Raw genomic sequence first — 16,003 nt, 5'->3', positions numbered from 1 at the left:
TCCCCCATTTACACTCATTCACACTCTGATTGAAATTGATTAAATGATTGATTGATTGAAACTTTTATTAGCAGATTGCACAGTATAGTACATATTCCGTACAATTGACCACTAAATGGTAACACCCAAAATAAGTTTTTCAACTTGTTTAAGTCGGGGTCCATTTAAAAATTCTCATTCACACAAAAGGGTTGTTTTTTTCTGTTATTAATATTCTGCTTCCTACATTATATATCAATATATATCAATACAGTCTGCAAGGGATACAGTCCGTAAGCACACATGATTGTGCGTGCTGCTGCTCCACTAATAATACTAACCTTTAACAGTTAATTTTACTCATTTTCATTCATTACTAGTTTCTATGTAACTGTTTTTATATTGTTTTACTTTCGTCTTTATTCAAGAAAATGTTTTTAATTTATTTATCTTATTATTATATTTTTTTTAAAGTACCTTATCTTCACCATACCTGGTTGTCCAAATTAGACATAATAATGTGTTAATTCCACGACTGTATATATCGGTTGATATCGGTATTGGTAATTAAAGAGTTGGACAATATCGGAATATCGGATATCGGCAAAAAGCCATTATCGGACATCCTTAATCTATGCTAGATGTACGTTAAAATGTAATATCGAAATTTATCGGTATCGTTTTTTTTTTATCGGTATCGTTTTTTTTCTATTAAATCCACGTAAAAAACACAAGATACACTTACAATTAGTGCACCAACCCAAAAAAACTCCATCCCCCATTTACACTCATTCACACTCTGATTGAAATTGATTAAATGATTGATTGATTGAAACTTTTATTAGCAGATTGCACAGTATAGTACATATTCCGTACAATTGACCACTAAATGGTATCACCCAAAATAAGTTTTTCAACTTGTTTAAGTCGGGGTCCATTTAAAAATTCTCATTCACACAAAAGGGTTGTTTTTTTCTGTTATTATTATTCTGCTTCCTACATTATATATCAACATATATCAATACAGTCTGCAAGGGATACAGTCCGTAAGCACACATGATTGTGCGTGCTGCTGGTCCACTAATAATACTAACCTTCAACAATTAATTTTACTCATTTTCATTCATTACTAGTTTCTATGTAACTGTTTTTATATTGTTTTACTTTCTTTTTTATTCAAGAAAATGTTTTTAATTTATTTATCTTATTTTATTTTATAATTTTTTTAAAAAAAAGGACCTTATCTTCACCATACCTGGTTGTCCAAATTAGGCATAATTATGTGTTAATTCCACGACTGTATATATCGGTTGATATCGGTATCGGTTGATATCGGTATTGGTAATTAAAGAGTTGGACAATATCAGAATATCGGATATCGGCAAAAAGCCATTATCGGACATCCTTAATTTATGCTAGATGTACTTTAAAATGTAATATCGAAATTTTTCTGTTATTAATATTCTGGTTCCTACATTATATATCAATATATATCAATACAGTCTGCAAGGGATACAGTCCGTAAGCATACATGATTGTGCGTGCTGCTGCTCCACTAATAGTACTAACCTTTAACACTTAATTTTACTCATTTTCATTCATTACTAGTTTCTATGTAACTGTTTTTATATTGTTTTACTTTCTTTTTTATTCAAGAAAATGTTTTTAATTTATTTATCTTATTTTATTTTATTTTAAAAAGGACCTTATCTTCACCATACCTGGTTGTCAAAATTAGGCATAATTATGTGTTAATTCCACGACTGTGTACATCGGTTGATATCGGTATCGGTATTGGTAATTAAAGAGTTGGACAATATCGGAATATCGGATATCGGCAAAAAGCCATTATCGGACATCCTTAATTTATGCTAGATGTACTTTAAAATGTAATATCGAAATTTTTCTGTTATCAATATTCTGGTTCCTACATTATATATCAACATATATCAATACAGTCTGCAAGGGATACAGTCCGTAAGCACACATGATTGTGCGTGCTGCTGCTCCACTAATAGTACTAACCTTTAACAGTTAATTTTACTCATTTTCATTCATTACTAGTTTTTTATGTAACTGTTTTTATATTGTTTTACTTTCTTTTTTATTCAAGAAAATGTTTTTAATTTATTTATCTTATTTTATTATTATTATTTTTTAAAAAGGACCTTATCTTCACCATACCTGGTTGTCCAAATTAGGCATAATAATGTGTTAATTCCACGACTGTATACATCGGTATCGGTTGATATCGGTAATTAAGAGTTGGACAATATCAGAATATCGGCAAAAAAGTCATTATTATACAATGTGCTTCTGTCAGCAGCTAGAACTTCTATTGATTTATTTATGAAAGAGACGTCAACAAGCTAAAGGTGTTTAATGATAATACAAGCATGTTTAACATTCCTTTCTTTCATGAAGACAAGAATATAAGTTGGTATCATTGTGATGACTTGCATTGATTGGAATCAGACAGTAGTGATGATAACCTCCACATTTTCAAATGGAGGAGAAAAAAAGTCCTCCTTTTTGTCCAATACCAGGGGGTAGCGGGGGGGTGTACATTGTAGCGTCCCGGAAGAGTTAGTGCTGCAAGGGGTTCTGGGTATTTGTTCTGTTGTGTCACGGTGCGGATGTTCTCCCGAAATGTGTTTGTCATTCTTGTTTGGTGTGGGTTCACGGTGTGGCGCATATTTGTAACAGTGTTAAAAGTTGTTTATACGGCCACCCTCAGTGTGACCTGTATGGCTGTTGGCCAAGTATGCCTTGCATTCACTCGCGTGTGTGAAAAGCCGTAGATATTATGTGTCAGGTTCCAACACTGTTGACATCTATTAAACGAGACAAGAAGCAAGGAATTAAACAGAGACAGAATTACATTTGCTCAATTTGAGGAGAGACGCGTACACCTGTACTCTTGGACAGTGTCATCACACTCTGACGAGAAAAAGGTTCACGTCTCCTCTTTTAATTTGATATTCCCTGTTTACATAACAACAGCTGTTTCTAAAGGAATGGGGGGTGGGGGGGGGGGGGGGGGATGTAAACAGCCATTGTTTTCGGAAAAGATGTCTCGGGCCTGGACTGGTCCTGGATCGAGCTTGGGCCAGTCTTGGATCACAATAGATAACCCCTCCCATCGTAGACAATGGAATTTTACAAGCCCTTGGCTTGGTACAACAAAGACAGCCTCTTGTCTGTTCACTGGGAACTCGGAGAACGGACAGTTTTTTGATAATTTACATACAATTTTTCTGACATTATGTGACTGGGCCGGCACGCAAAGTCAGTGCCTTTAAGGTTTATTGGCGCTCTGTACTTCTCCCTACGTCCGTGTACACAGCGGCGTTTTAAAAAGTCATACATTTTACTTTTTGAACCTGATACCGATAATTTCCAATATCACATTTTAAAGCATTTTAGAGTGTCCACCCTGAGATGGGTAGGTCGTGAGTTCAAACCCCGGCCGAGTCATACCAAAGACTATAAAAATGGGAGCCATTACCTCCCTGCTTGGCACTCAGCATCAAGGGTTGGAATTGGGGGTTAAATCACCAAAAATGATTCCCGGGTGCGTCCACCGCTGCTGCTCACTGCTCCCCTCACTTCCCAGGGGGTGATCAGGGGTGACGGGTCAAATGCAGTGAATAATTTCGCCACACCTAGTGTGTGTGTGACAATCGTGGGTACTTTATCGGCCGATATCGGACTGCCGATGTTCTCTAGTGCAGTGGTCCCCAACCACGGGGCCGCGGCCCGGTACCGGTCCGCACAAGAATTAAAATTGTTTTTTTTTTTTTTTAATGAAATCAACATAAAAAACACAATATATACATTCTATATCTATATAGATCAATACAGCCTGCAGGGATACAGTCCGTAAGCACACATGATTGTATTTATTTATGTAAAAAAAAAAAAAAAAAAAAAAAAAAAAAAAATTGTTTTAATGAAATCAACATAAAAAACACAATATATACATTCTATATCTATATAGATCAATACAGCCTGCAGGGATACAGTCCGTAAGCACACATGATTGTATTTATTTATGTAAAAAAAAAAAAAAAAAAAAAAATTGTTTTAATGAAATCAACATAAAAAACACAATATATACATTCTATATCTATATAGATCAATACAGCCTGCAGGGATACAGTCCGTAAGCACACATGATTGTATTTATTTATGTAAAAAAAAATAAAAATAAATAAAAAAAAATTTATGAAATCAACATAAAAAACACAATATATACATTCTATATCTATATAGATCAATACAGCCTGCAGGGATACAGTCCGTAAGCACACATGATTGTATTTATTTATGTAAAAAAAATTAAAAAAAATATTTTTTTTTTTTTTTTTTTTAATGAAATCAACATAAAAAACACAATATATACATTCTATATCTATATAGAACAATACAGCCTGCAGGGATACAGTCCGTAAGCACACATGATTGTATTTATTTATGTAAAAAAAAAAAAAAAAAAAAAAAAATTGTTTTAATGAAATCAACATAAAAAACACAATATATACATTCTATATCTATATAGATCAATACAGCCTGCAGGGATACAGTCCGTAAGCACACATGATTGTATTTATTTATGTAAAAAAAAAAAATTTAAAAAAAAAAATAATTTTTTTTTTTTTTTTAAATACACCCCCCCACACCGGTCCGTGGGACAAGTTTTCAAGCGTTGACCGGTCCGCAGCTACAAAAAGGTTGGGGACCACTGCTCTGGTGCACACCTTTATTTCAATCAGGACATATTGGTGTGGCCACATGTGAAAGAGATCCGTATCAAGGCTGATGGACCAGGTTACACACTGGCAAGACACAGAGTGGCGTTTGTTCCTCCAAATCCAAAAGAGTTCGAGAGCGCCACACGTCTGCCCGAAGTCTGCCAGGTCTGTGCCGTGCAGGGAACGTAGTTGAGGTTGAAGTCCGGGTCGGTGTGGTCCAGGTTGAGCGTGGGAGGCAGGACGCCGTAGTAACAGGCCAGAGCGGTGAAGGCGGCCTCCAGGGCCCCCGCCGCCCCCAGCAGATGTCCCGTGGCCCCCTTGGTGGACGACACGGCCAGACGTGCCGCGTGTGGGCCGAACAGCCTCTTGATGGCGGCGTTTTCGGCCGCGTCGCCCAAAGGTGTGGAGGTGGCGTGGGCGTTCACGTACGTCACGTCCTCGGGTGAAACGCCCGCGTCTTTGATGGCTGCTGACATGCACCTGTCCACAAAAGGTACATGCTACTTAGTGCCAGGGTTGCTGCAAGGATCAGCATATCTGCACTAGAAGATGGATGGATGGTAGGGGTGTAACGGTACGTGTATTTGTATTGAACCGTTTCGGTACGGGGGGTTCGGTTCGGTTCGGAGGTGTACCGAACGAGTTTCCACACGGACATATTAATCTCCCGTTTGGGAACACTTTGGCTGCGCAATACAACAATGGAGGACGGAGCAGTGTTTCCCATAAACTGCCAAGATACCTGTGGCGGTGGGGGCGTGGCTACGGGCGTGGTCACCATGACATCATCGAGTAATTTGCATAATTTACAACAATGATTTGATTTTCTCTAAAAAGGCTCAAAAAATGTATACTTACTAATTAATAATAACAGTTTTAAACGTCCATCCATCCATCCATTTTACAATATAATTACAACACTTTATGTACATATTTATATACAGATTTGAACAATAAGTTATTCACTGAAATATATTTATTAATTGTGGTTCTTACAAAAAATATATCTTATAAAATATAAAAGCTAAAATGTCTCAAAGCTCTGCCCCTTTAATTAGTGCATACTAAATAATTTAACTTGGGCCTACTACTACAACCATATTATTTACCAGCAACATAAAGTGAAACAGAGGCAGAGGTGTCCTGCCACAGTCAGTAACAAATAAACAGAAAACAGTAGTGGTGGTAGATAGACACAGAGCTTCATCAAACATCTGATCCACTGAGCTGTGGAGACCCACTGCCGGGTAGAGTGAAGGGTGTTGCCCCAGAGAATACATCGGCCCTGGAGGAGTGTCTCCCCTGCGCTCCTCGGCTACGGTCTGGGAGCCGGAAGCAGGAAAGGTGCAACACAGGGCTAAAGCAATAACAAATGTTTTTATTAGGGATGTCCGATAATGGCTTTTTGCCGATATATCCGATATTGTCCAACTCTTTAATTACTGATACCGATATCAACCGATACCGATATCAACCGATATATACAGTCGTGGAATTAACACATTATTATGCCTAATTTTGGACAACCAGGTATGGTGAAGATAAGGTACTTTTTAAAAATAATAATAAAATAAGATAAATAAATTAAAAACATTTTCTTGAATAAAAAAGAAAGTAAAACAATATAAAAACAGTTACATAGAAACTAGTAATTAATGAAAATGAGTAAAATTAACTGTTAAAGGTTAGTACTATTAGTGGAGCAGCAGCACGCACAATCATGTGTGCTTACGGACTGTATCCCTTGCAGACTGTATTGATATATATATTGATATATAATGTAGGAACCAGAATATTGATAACAGAAAGAAATGGGGGGGAGGGAGGTTTTTTGGGTTGGTGCACTAATTGTAAGTGTATCTTGTGTTTTTTATGTTGATTTAATAATTTTAAAAAAAAAAAAAAAAAAAAAAAAAAAACGATACAGATAATAAAAAACCCGATACCGATAATTTCCGATATTACATTTTAACGCATTTATCGGACATCCCTAGTTTTTATAGCAGCAGATTTAAGACCATATTGCATTAAAAACTACATTTTGACCCACTTCTATGTTGGAAGAACAATGAGCCCATATATCCTCTTACTGCCAAGTTACCCACGCTGGGGTGGGGGGGAGAAAAGGTAATCTGAGGCTGAGTTGACTTGAAACTGTTTAATGTTGCACTTTTTATATGTAGAAGAAAAGTTTTGTCATGTTATTTAATCTGAGCAACAACTTGAGGCAGTTTAATGTTGATTAACGTGGACTTAAACAAGTTGAAAAACTTATTAGTGTGTTACCATTTAGGGGTCAATTGTACGGAATATGTACTGTACTGTGCAATCTACTAATAAAAGTCTCAATCAATCAATCAAAAAAAGAACTTTATATGTAGAAAGGTTTCCTTAAGAAACCATTCTGAGCGTTATCTTATTTAGTTTTTATTTGATATATGTTGACCACATGAACCCTGGCAATGGACCCTGTGTGTATATGTATGTCAGGGGTCACCAACGCGGTGCCCGCGGGCACCAGGTCGCCCGTAAGGACCAGATGAGTAGCCCGCTGGCCTGTTCTAAAAATAGCTCAAATAGCAGCACTTACCAGTGAGCTGCCTCGATTTTTTAAATTGTATTTATTTACTAGCAAGCTGGTCTCGCTTTGCCCGACATTTTTAATTCTAAGAGAGACAAAACTCAAATAGAATTTGAAAATCCAAGAAAATATTTTAAAGACTTGGTCTTCACTTGTTTAAATAAATTCATAATTTTTTTTACTTTGCTTCTTATAACTTTCAGAAAGACAATTTTAGAGAAAAAATACAACCTTAAAAATGATTTTAGGATTTTTAAACACATATACCTTTTTACCTTTTAAAATTCCTTCCTCTTCTTTCCTGACAATTTAAATCAATGTTCAAGTAAATACATTTTTTTTATTGTAAAGAATAATAAATACATTTTATTTTAATTCTTCATTTTAGCTTCTGTTTTTTCGACAAAAAATATTTGTGAAATATTTCTTCAAACTTATTATGATTAAAATTTAAAAAAAATATTCTGGCAAATCTAGAAAATCTGTGGAATCAAATTTAAATCTTATTTCAAAGTCTTTTGAATTTCTTTTAAAAATTTTGTTCTGGAAAATCTAGAAGAAATAATGATTTGTCTTTGTTAGAAATATAGCTTGGTCCAATTTGTTATATATTCTAACAAAGTGCAGATTGGATTTTAACATATTTAAAACATGTCATCAAAATTTTAAAATTAATCTTAATCAGGAAAAATTACTAATGATGTTCCATAAATTATTTTTTTAATTTTTTCAAAAAGATTCAAATTAGCTAGTTTTTCTCTTCTTTTTTTCGGTTGAATTTTGAATTTTAAAGAGTCGAAATTGAAGATAAACTATGTGTCAAAATTTAATTGTCATTTTTTTCCTGTTTCCTCCTCTTTTAAACCGTTCAATTAAGTGTAAATATCATTAATTATTAATAATAACATAGAGTTAAAGGTAAATTGAGCAAATTGGCTATTTCTGGCAATTTATTGAAGTGTGTATCAAATTGGTAGCCCTTCGCATTAATCACTACCCAAGAAGTAGCTCTTGCTTTCAAAAAGGTTGGTGACCCCTGATGTATGTTATGCCATTGTTTACACATTTGGTAAATAAATAACCCAAAAATGTATATTTTGTTGTTTTCTTACTGTACCGAAAATTAACCGAACCGTGACCTCTAAACCGAGGTACGTACCGAACCGAAATTTTTGTGTACCGTTACACCCCTAACGGATGGAGTCAAAAGCACGCACGCACAGTTGTCGTGGCGACAGCAGAAGTGGCGTCATTGGTCATGCCAAATAAATTTGGCATTGCTAATTGCTGCCTGCCTTTAATGGCCGACTTGTGATCAGCTAAAAGCATATTCTTTTTCTGTAGTGCAACGAAATGTCGTTCTTATCTGCACTGCAAAGTTCAAATTTGAATGACAATAAAAGGAAGTCTAAGTCTAATACTTAAATGTTTTTAAAGGCCTACTGAAATGAATTTTTTGTTATTTAAACGGGGATAGCAGATCCATTCTATGTGTCATACTTGATCATTTCGCGATATTGCCATATTTTTGCTGAAAGGATTTAGTAGAGAACAACGTCGATAAAGTTCGCAACTTTTGCTCGCTGATAAAAAAAAGCCTTGCCTGTACCGGAAGTAGCGTGACGTCACAGGAGCTAGTATTCCTCACAATTCCCCGTTGTTTACAATGGAGCGAGAGAGATTCGGACCGAGAAAGCGACGATTACCCCATTAATTTGAGCGAGGATGAAAGATTCGTGGATGAGGAAGGTTAGAGTGAAGAACTAGAGAGGCAGTGCAGGGTGTATCTTTTTTCGCTCTGACCGTAACTTAGGTACAAGCTGGCTCATTGGATTCCCCACTCGCTCCTTTTTCTATTGTGGATCACGGATTTGTATTTTAAACCACCTCGGATACTATATCCTCTTGAAAATGAGAGTCGAGAACGCGAAATGGACATTCACAGTGACTTTTATCTCCACGACAATACATCAGCGAAGCTCTTTAGCTACTGAGCTAACGTGATAGCATCTGGCTCAAATGCAGATAGAAACAAAATAAATAAATCCCTGACTGGAAGGATAGATAGAAGATCAACAATACTATTAAACCATGTACATGTAACTACACGGTTAATAATTCTCAGCCTGGCAAAGCTTAACAATGCTGTTGCTAACGACGCTGAAGCTAACTTAGCAACTTAGCAACCGGACCTCACAGAGCTATGATAAAAACATTAGCGCTCCACCTACGCCAGCCAGCCCTCATCTGCTCATCAACACCCGTGCTCACCTGCGTTCCAGCGATCGACGGCGCGACGAAGGACTTCACCCGATCATCCGTGCGGTTGGCGGCTAGCATCGGCTAGGCGTCTGCTATCCAAGTAAGTCCTCCTGGTTGTGTTGCTGCAGCCAGCCGCTAATACACCGATCCCACCTACAACTTTCTTCTTTGCAGTCTCCATTGTTCATTAAACAAATTGCAAAAGATTCACCAACACAGATGTCCAGAATACTGTGGAATTGTTCGATGAAAACAGAGCAGTTTGTATGGTGACACATTGGGTACGAATACTTCCGTTGCCGTCGTGACGTCACGCGCATACGTCATCATACATAGACGTTTCCAACCGGAAGTTTAGCGGGAAATTTAAAATGTCACTTTATAAGTTAACCCGGCCGTATTGGCATGTGTTGCAATGTTAAGATTTCATCATTGATATATAAACTATCAGACTGCGTGGTCGCTAGTAGTGGCTTTCAGTAGGCCTTTAAAGGCCTTTAAATGATGAAATCTTAACATTGCAACTAGGGATGTCCGATAATGGCTTTTTGCCGATATTCCGATATTGTCCAACTCTTTAATTACCGATACCGATATCAACCGATACCGATATCAACCGATACATGCAGTCATGGAATTAACACATTATTATGCCTAATTTGGACAACCAGGTATGGTGAAGTTAAGGTACTTTTTAAAAAAATTAGTAAAATAAGATAAATAAATTAAAAACATTTTCTTGAATAAAAACGAAAGTACAACAATATAAAAACAGTTACATAGAAACTAGTAATGAATGAAAATTAGTAAAATTAACTGTTAAAGGTTAGTACTATTAGTGGAGCAGCAGCACGCACAATCATGTGTGCTTACGGACTGTATCCCTTGCAGACTGTATTGATATATATTGATATATAATGTAGGAAGCAGAATATTAATAACAGAAAGAAACAACCCTTTTGTGTGAATGAGTGTAAATGGGGGAGGGAGGTTTTTTGGGTCGGTGCACTAATTGTAAGTGTATCTTGTGTTTTTTATGTTGATTTAATAAAAAAACAAAAAACAAAAAAAAAACAAAAAAAAAACACGATACCGATAATAAAAAAAAACGATACCGATAATTTCCGATATTACATTTTAACGCATATATCGGCCGATATTATCGGACATCTCTACTTAAAACATTGTTGATAAATTCATAAAATCACAAGTTCATGTTATTTTCAATGACATCTCTAATTGCAACACATGCCAATACGGCCGGGTTAACTTATAAAGTGCAATATTAAATTTCCCGCTAAACTTCCGGTTGAAAAACTCCTTTGGATATGATTTATGCGCGTGACGTCACAAAATCCACGGAAGTGGTTGGACCCCATCGGACCCGATACAAAAACCTCTTGTTTTCTTTGACAAAATTCCCCAGTATTCTGGACATCTGTGTTGGTGAATCTTTTGCAATCTGTTTAATGAACAATGGAGGCTGCACAGAAGAACGTTGTAGGTGGGATCGATCGGTGTCTTAGCGGCTAAGTACAATACTTACAGCAACACAACAAGGACTACTTACTACGCCTAGCCCAGGGGTCGGCAACCCAAAATGTTGAAAGAGCCATATTGGACCAAAAATACAAAAACAAATCTGTCTGGAGCCGCAAAAAATTAAAAGCCACATTACATGTGTCATGAGATATACATTTAATTAAGAGGACTTAAAGGAAACTAAATGAGCTCAAATATAGCAACAAATGAGGCATAATGATGCAATATGTACATATAGCTAGCCTAAATAGCATGTTAGCATCGATTAGCTTGCAGTCATGCAGTGACCAAATATGCCCGATTAGCACTCCACACAAGTCAATAACATCAACAAAACTCACCTTTGTGCATTAATGCACACCGTTAAAAGTGTGGTGGACAAAATGAGACAGAAAAAGGAGTGGCATAAAACACGTCCTAGATGGTCGGAGAAAGTTGTAAACAAACTAAGGTGAGTTCAAGGACCGCCAAAATTAGTAGGACAAAACGGCGCTCGCCAAATACTTGATATCAGTGAAGCATGTTTAATATAAACAGTGTGATTTTTAACAATTAGGGAGGTTTGTGTCATGTTTGTCCTCATACAGAAACCATATTAAAACTTTTTTTTTTTTCCCGCTCATCTTTTTCCATTTTTCATACATTTTTGAAAAAGCTCCAGAGAGCCACTAGGGCGGCGCTAAAGAGCCGCATGCGGCTCTAGAGCCGCGGGTTGCCGACCCCTGGCCTAGCCGATGCTTGCCGCCAAACCCACGGATGAAGTCCTTCGTCGCGCCGTCGATCGCTGGAACGCAGGTGAGCACGGGTGTTGATGGGAAGATGAGGGCTGGCTGGCGTAGGTGGAGCGCTAATGTTTTTATCATAGTTCTGTGAGGTCCGGTTGCTAAGTTGCTAAATTAGCCTTAGCGTCGTTAGCAACAGCATTGTTAAGCCTTACCAGGCTGAGAATTTTTAACCGTGTAGTTACATGTCCATGGTTTAATAGTATTGTTGATCTTCTGTCTATCCTTCCAGTCAGAGGTTTATTTATTTTGTTTCTATCTTCATTTGAGAACGATGCTATCACGTTAGCTCAGTAGCTAAGTGTGTCACCGATGTATTGTCGTGGAGATAAAAGTCACTTTAAATGTCCATTTCCCGTGCTCGACTCTCGTTTTCAAGAGGATATAGTATCCCAGGTGGTTTAAAATACAAATCCGTGATCCACAATAGAAAAAGGAGAGTGTGGAATCCAATGAGCCAGCTTGTACCTAAGTTACGGTCAGAGCGAAAAAAGATACGTCCTGCACTGCCTCTCTAGTCCTTCACTGTAACGTTCCTCATCCACGAATCTTTCATCCTCGCTCAAATTAATGGGGTAATCGTCGCTTTGTCGCTCCGAATCTCTCTCGCTCCATTGTAAACAAAGGAAAATTGTGAGGAATACTAGCTCCTGTGACGTCACGCTACTTCCGGTACAGGCAAGGCTTTTTTTTTTTTATCAGCGAGCAAAAGTTGCGAACTTTATCGTCGATTTTCTCTACTAAATCCTTTCAGCAAAAATATGGCAATATCGCGAAATGATCAAGTATGACACATAGAATGGATCTGCTATTACCGTTGAAATAAAAAAAAAATTCATTTCAGTAGGCCTTTAAAACATGCTGTAAAAAATGTATATTCTCTGATAGTACGACTTGTAATAGTCACAAACTGGAGGGTACATTTATTAAATCAGGACACAATATAAAAACGTAGTTAAAATGTTTTATGGAATAATAAATTAACATTATTCTAGGAATGCAAATGACGGATGATTGATTTCAACATTTTAGAAAAATACATGGCATGTAATGATATTTTGAAAAATGCCAAAGAGCCCTTTAAATGCATTAAAAAATAGGCTTAGTCATTTTAACATCTTGAACAGGTTGTATGTTACACCCTCTCAGGGTTGAAAATGGGCACAGTAGATCAGTGTTTTTCAACCACTGTGCCGCGGCACACTAGTGTGCCGTGAGATGCAGTCTGGTGTGCTGTGGGAGATGATCTAATTTCACCTATTTGGGTAATAAATATTTTTTGCAAATTAGTAATTCTAGTCTGAAAACGATGTGTTGTTGTTGAGTGTCGGTGCTGTCTAGAGCTCGGCAGAATAACCGTGTAATACTCTTACATATCAGTAGGTGACAGCCGGTAGCGAATTGCTTTGTAGATGTCGGGAACAGCGGGAGACATTGTGCAGTTAAAAAGGTATCTAATGCTGAAACCAAAAATAAACAAAAGGTGAGTGCCCCTAAGAAAATGCATTGAAGCTTAGGGAAGGCTATGCAGAACAAAACTAAAACAAAGTAAACAAAAACAGAATGCTGGACGACAGCAAAGACTTACTGTGGAGCAAAGACCATGTACATCCAAACACGACGTGACAATCGACAATGTCCCCACAAAGAAGGATAAAAACAACTGAAATATTCTCGATTGCTAAAACAAAGTAGATGCGGGAAATATCGCTGAAAGGAAGACATGGAACTGCTCCAGGAAAATACCAAAAAAAAGAGAAAAAGCCACCAAAATAGGAGCGCGAGACAAGAAGTAAAACACTACACACAGGAAAACAGCAAAAAAGTCGAAATAAGTCACGGAGTGATGTGACAGGTGGTGACAGTACACCTACTTTGAGACAAGAGCTATATTGATGCATGCTTGGTTATGATTTAAAGTCATATCCAACAATTGCGACAACGACTTTTTACTGTCAACTGAGTTGAGTTTTTAACGATTTCTGCTGGTGGTGTGCCTCCGCATTTTTTCAGCGCAAAAAATGTGCCTTGGCTCAAAAAAGGTTGAAAAACACTGCAGTAGATGGTAACTTAAGTATAAAGTGTCAGGCAGATGAAGGAAGTCTTATTCATTGACTGTCCCTGCATTTATTGTCCCTGCATCATATCGCCAACCATAAATTGTGAATTGAATCATTGTTAACACAAATGGCTACAATGTAAGCATCCATCCATCCATTTTCTACTGCTTGTCCCTTTCGGGGCATGTAGAGAGAGAAATGAAGGGTTACCTAAAAGCCCCGTCTCCGTCGGCGGTGGGGGTGGTAATGTGGCTGGCGTCCCCCGACAGTCCGTACCCCAAGACCTCGGCGTAGATCCGGGCCCCCCTGTTGACCGCGTGGTCCCACTCCTCCAGCAGGAGCACGGCCGCTCCCTCGCCCATCACGAACCCCTCTCTCTCGGGATGGAAGGGCCTGGAAGCCAGTCTGGGATCCTGGTTCCATTTTGTGGCGAGGGCCCGCGCCCTGGCGAAGCCGGCCATCGCCAGGGGCCCCACGCAGGATTCGGTGCCCCCTGTAACCATGGCGACCGCATCACCGTGGGCGATGAACCTGGCGGCGTCGCCGATGGCGTGCGCGCCCGTGGTGCACGCCGTGGACACGGCGTGGTTGGGGCCCTTGAGTTTGTGCTTGATGCTTATGTGCCCGGCGGGCATATTCACCAGGATCCGGGGCACGAAGAAGGGGCTCACCTTTTTGTAGCCCTTTTCTTGCAGGGCCACAGAGGCGGACGCGATTTCATCCAGCGACACCATGCCCATGCCCACGGCCACACCACTGGCTAGTTGCTCCTCCGTGGTTGTGGGGTGCCATGCTGCGTCCTGCAGGGCCAGGTGAGCAGCTCCAAGGGCCATCACGGTGGCCCCTGTCATGCTCCTCATCTCCCCAGGTGTGGCAAACAGACCCTCGTCAAAAAGACCTTCTCCACGTCCTCTGGGCACCAAAGCTGCGACTTTGCAGGGGATAGCTTTGTAGTCCTCCGAGTCCAGACCGACAATGCCGCTGTTGCCAAGAATGAGACGGTTCCAGGGCAGGTTAGTCCCGGTGCCCAGAGGACTGACGAGACCGATGCCGGTGATGACAACCCTTCTTCCGCCCGTCCCGGTGCTCCGCCATCTTGGACCCGTCAACTTCTTCTTTTCGTACAGAAGCCTGCCGCTGCGTCGTAGTTGCAACTTACCCCAGTAAAACACCATGTTGTATCCCAAACTTTGATTGTTGCTTCAACTCTGCCGGATTATGTCACTTAACCAGCTAATCTTGATGTAGGTTGCCCAAAGTGTGGAGAGTTTAACTGGCGTTGGCTTTTTAGGCACACGTTGTAAATGCCAGTTCTAAATAATTATTGACGGAATTAACCCAAAGTCACATACTACAGAAAATAATGAATGGATGATATAATATGTGTTCAATATTTATGTATAAATATACCCTTATATATGTATACTTTTTAAAATTTCGATGTTCGTAAATATTCAGGCATCGGCTCAAGACCTGTATTGAGGACCCAAGACATATTTTTTAAATCTTATTTTTTTTGTTTGTTTTTTATAAACCTTTATTTATAAATTTTAACATTTACAAACAGTTGAGAAATAATAATCAAAGTGAGTACAAAAAAACAGTACAAAAACATTAGAAAACAGCGCCAGGGGGTTGTAAATTAGTGGTAACTAAAATAGAATGCAAAATATATAAATATACCCTTATACATGTATACTCTCGATGTTCGTAAATATTCAGGCATCGGCTCAAGACCTGTATTGAGGACCCAAGAGATTTTTTTTTTAATATTTATGTGTTGTTTTTTTTATAAACCTTTATTTATACATTTTAACATTACAAACAGTTGAAAAATAATCATCGAAGTGAGTACAAAAAAACAGTACAAAACAGCGCCAGGGGGTTGTGAATTCAAAGTAACTAAAATAGAATGCTAAATATATATATATAAATATACTCTTATGTATACTCTTTTAATTTCGATGTTCGTAAATATCCAGGCATCGGCTCAATTTTTTTTTACAAACCTTTATTTATAAATTTCAACATTTACAAACAGTT

General features: G+C 38.2%; 1 protein-coding gene across 1 annotated transcript; it reads right to left on the bottom strand.

Annotated features, from left to right (window-relative positions):
* Nucleotides 1–4,644: 4,644 nt before the first annotated feature.
* LOC133635581 (3-oxoacyl-[acyl-carrier-protein] synthase, mitochondrial-like) lies at nt 4,645–15,233 on the bottom strand. The gene is made up of 2 exons (XM_062028801.1): nt 14,171–15,233; nt 4,645–5,213 (listed from the first exon to the last, which is right to left on the bottom strand). The coding sequence occupies exons 1-2, from the start codon at nt 15,133–15,135 to the stop codon at nt 4,811–4,813; spliced, it is 1,368 nt and encodes a 455-aa protein (XP_061884785.1). The 5' UTR covers nt 15,136–15,233; the 3' UTR covers nt 4,645–4,810.
* Nucleotides 15,234–16,003: the final 770 nt, after the last annotated feature.

Source organism: Entelurus aequoreus, linkage group LG20, assembly GCF_033978785.1.
Source record: "Entelurus aequoreus isolate RoL-2023_Sb linkage group LG20, RoL_Eaeq_v1.1, whole genome shotgun sequence".
In the NCBI taxonomy this organism is placed as follows: domain Eukaryota; kingdom Metazoa; phylum Chordata; class Actinopteri; order Syngnathiformes; family Syngnathidae; genus Entelurus; species Entelurus aequoreus.
Note: the sequence above shows the minus strand (reverse complement) of the source record. Positions and strands in the feature narration are given on the sequence as shown.

Bases quoted from the DNA above. Each gene is read 5' to 3' on its own strand.
- LOC133635581 (XM_062028801.1), bottom strand. From the start codon at position 15,135: ATGGTGTTTTACTGGGGTAAGTTGCAACTACGACGCAGCGGCAGGCTT. The intron at 5,214-14,170 runs GTAACCCTTCAT...TTTTGTGGACAG, and splicing joins GACGGAGACGGGGCTTTTAG to GTGCATGTCAGCAGCCATCA.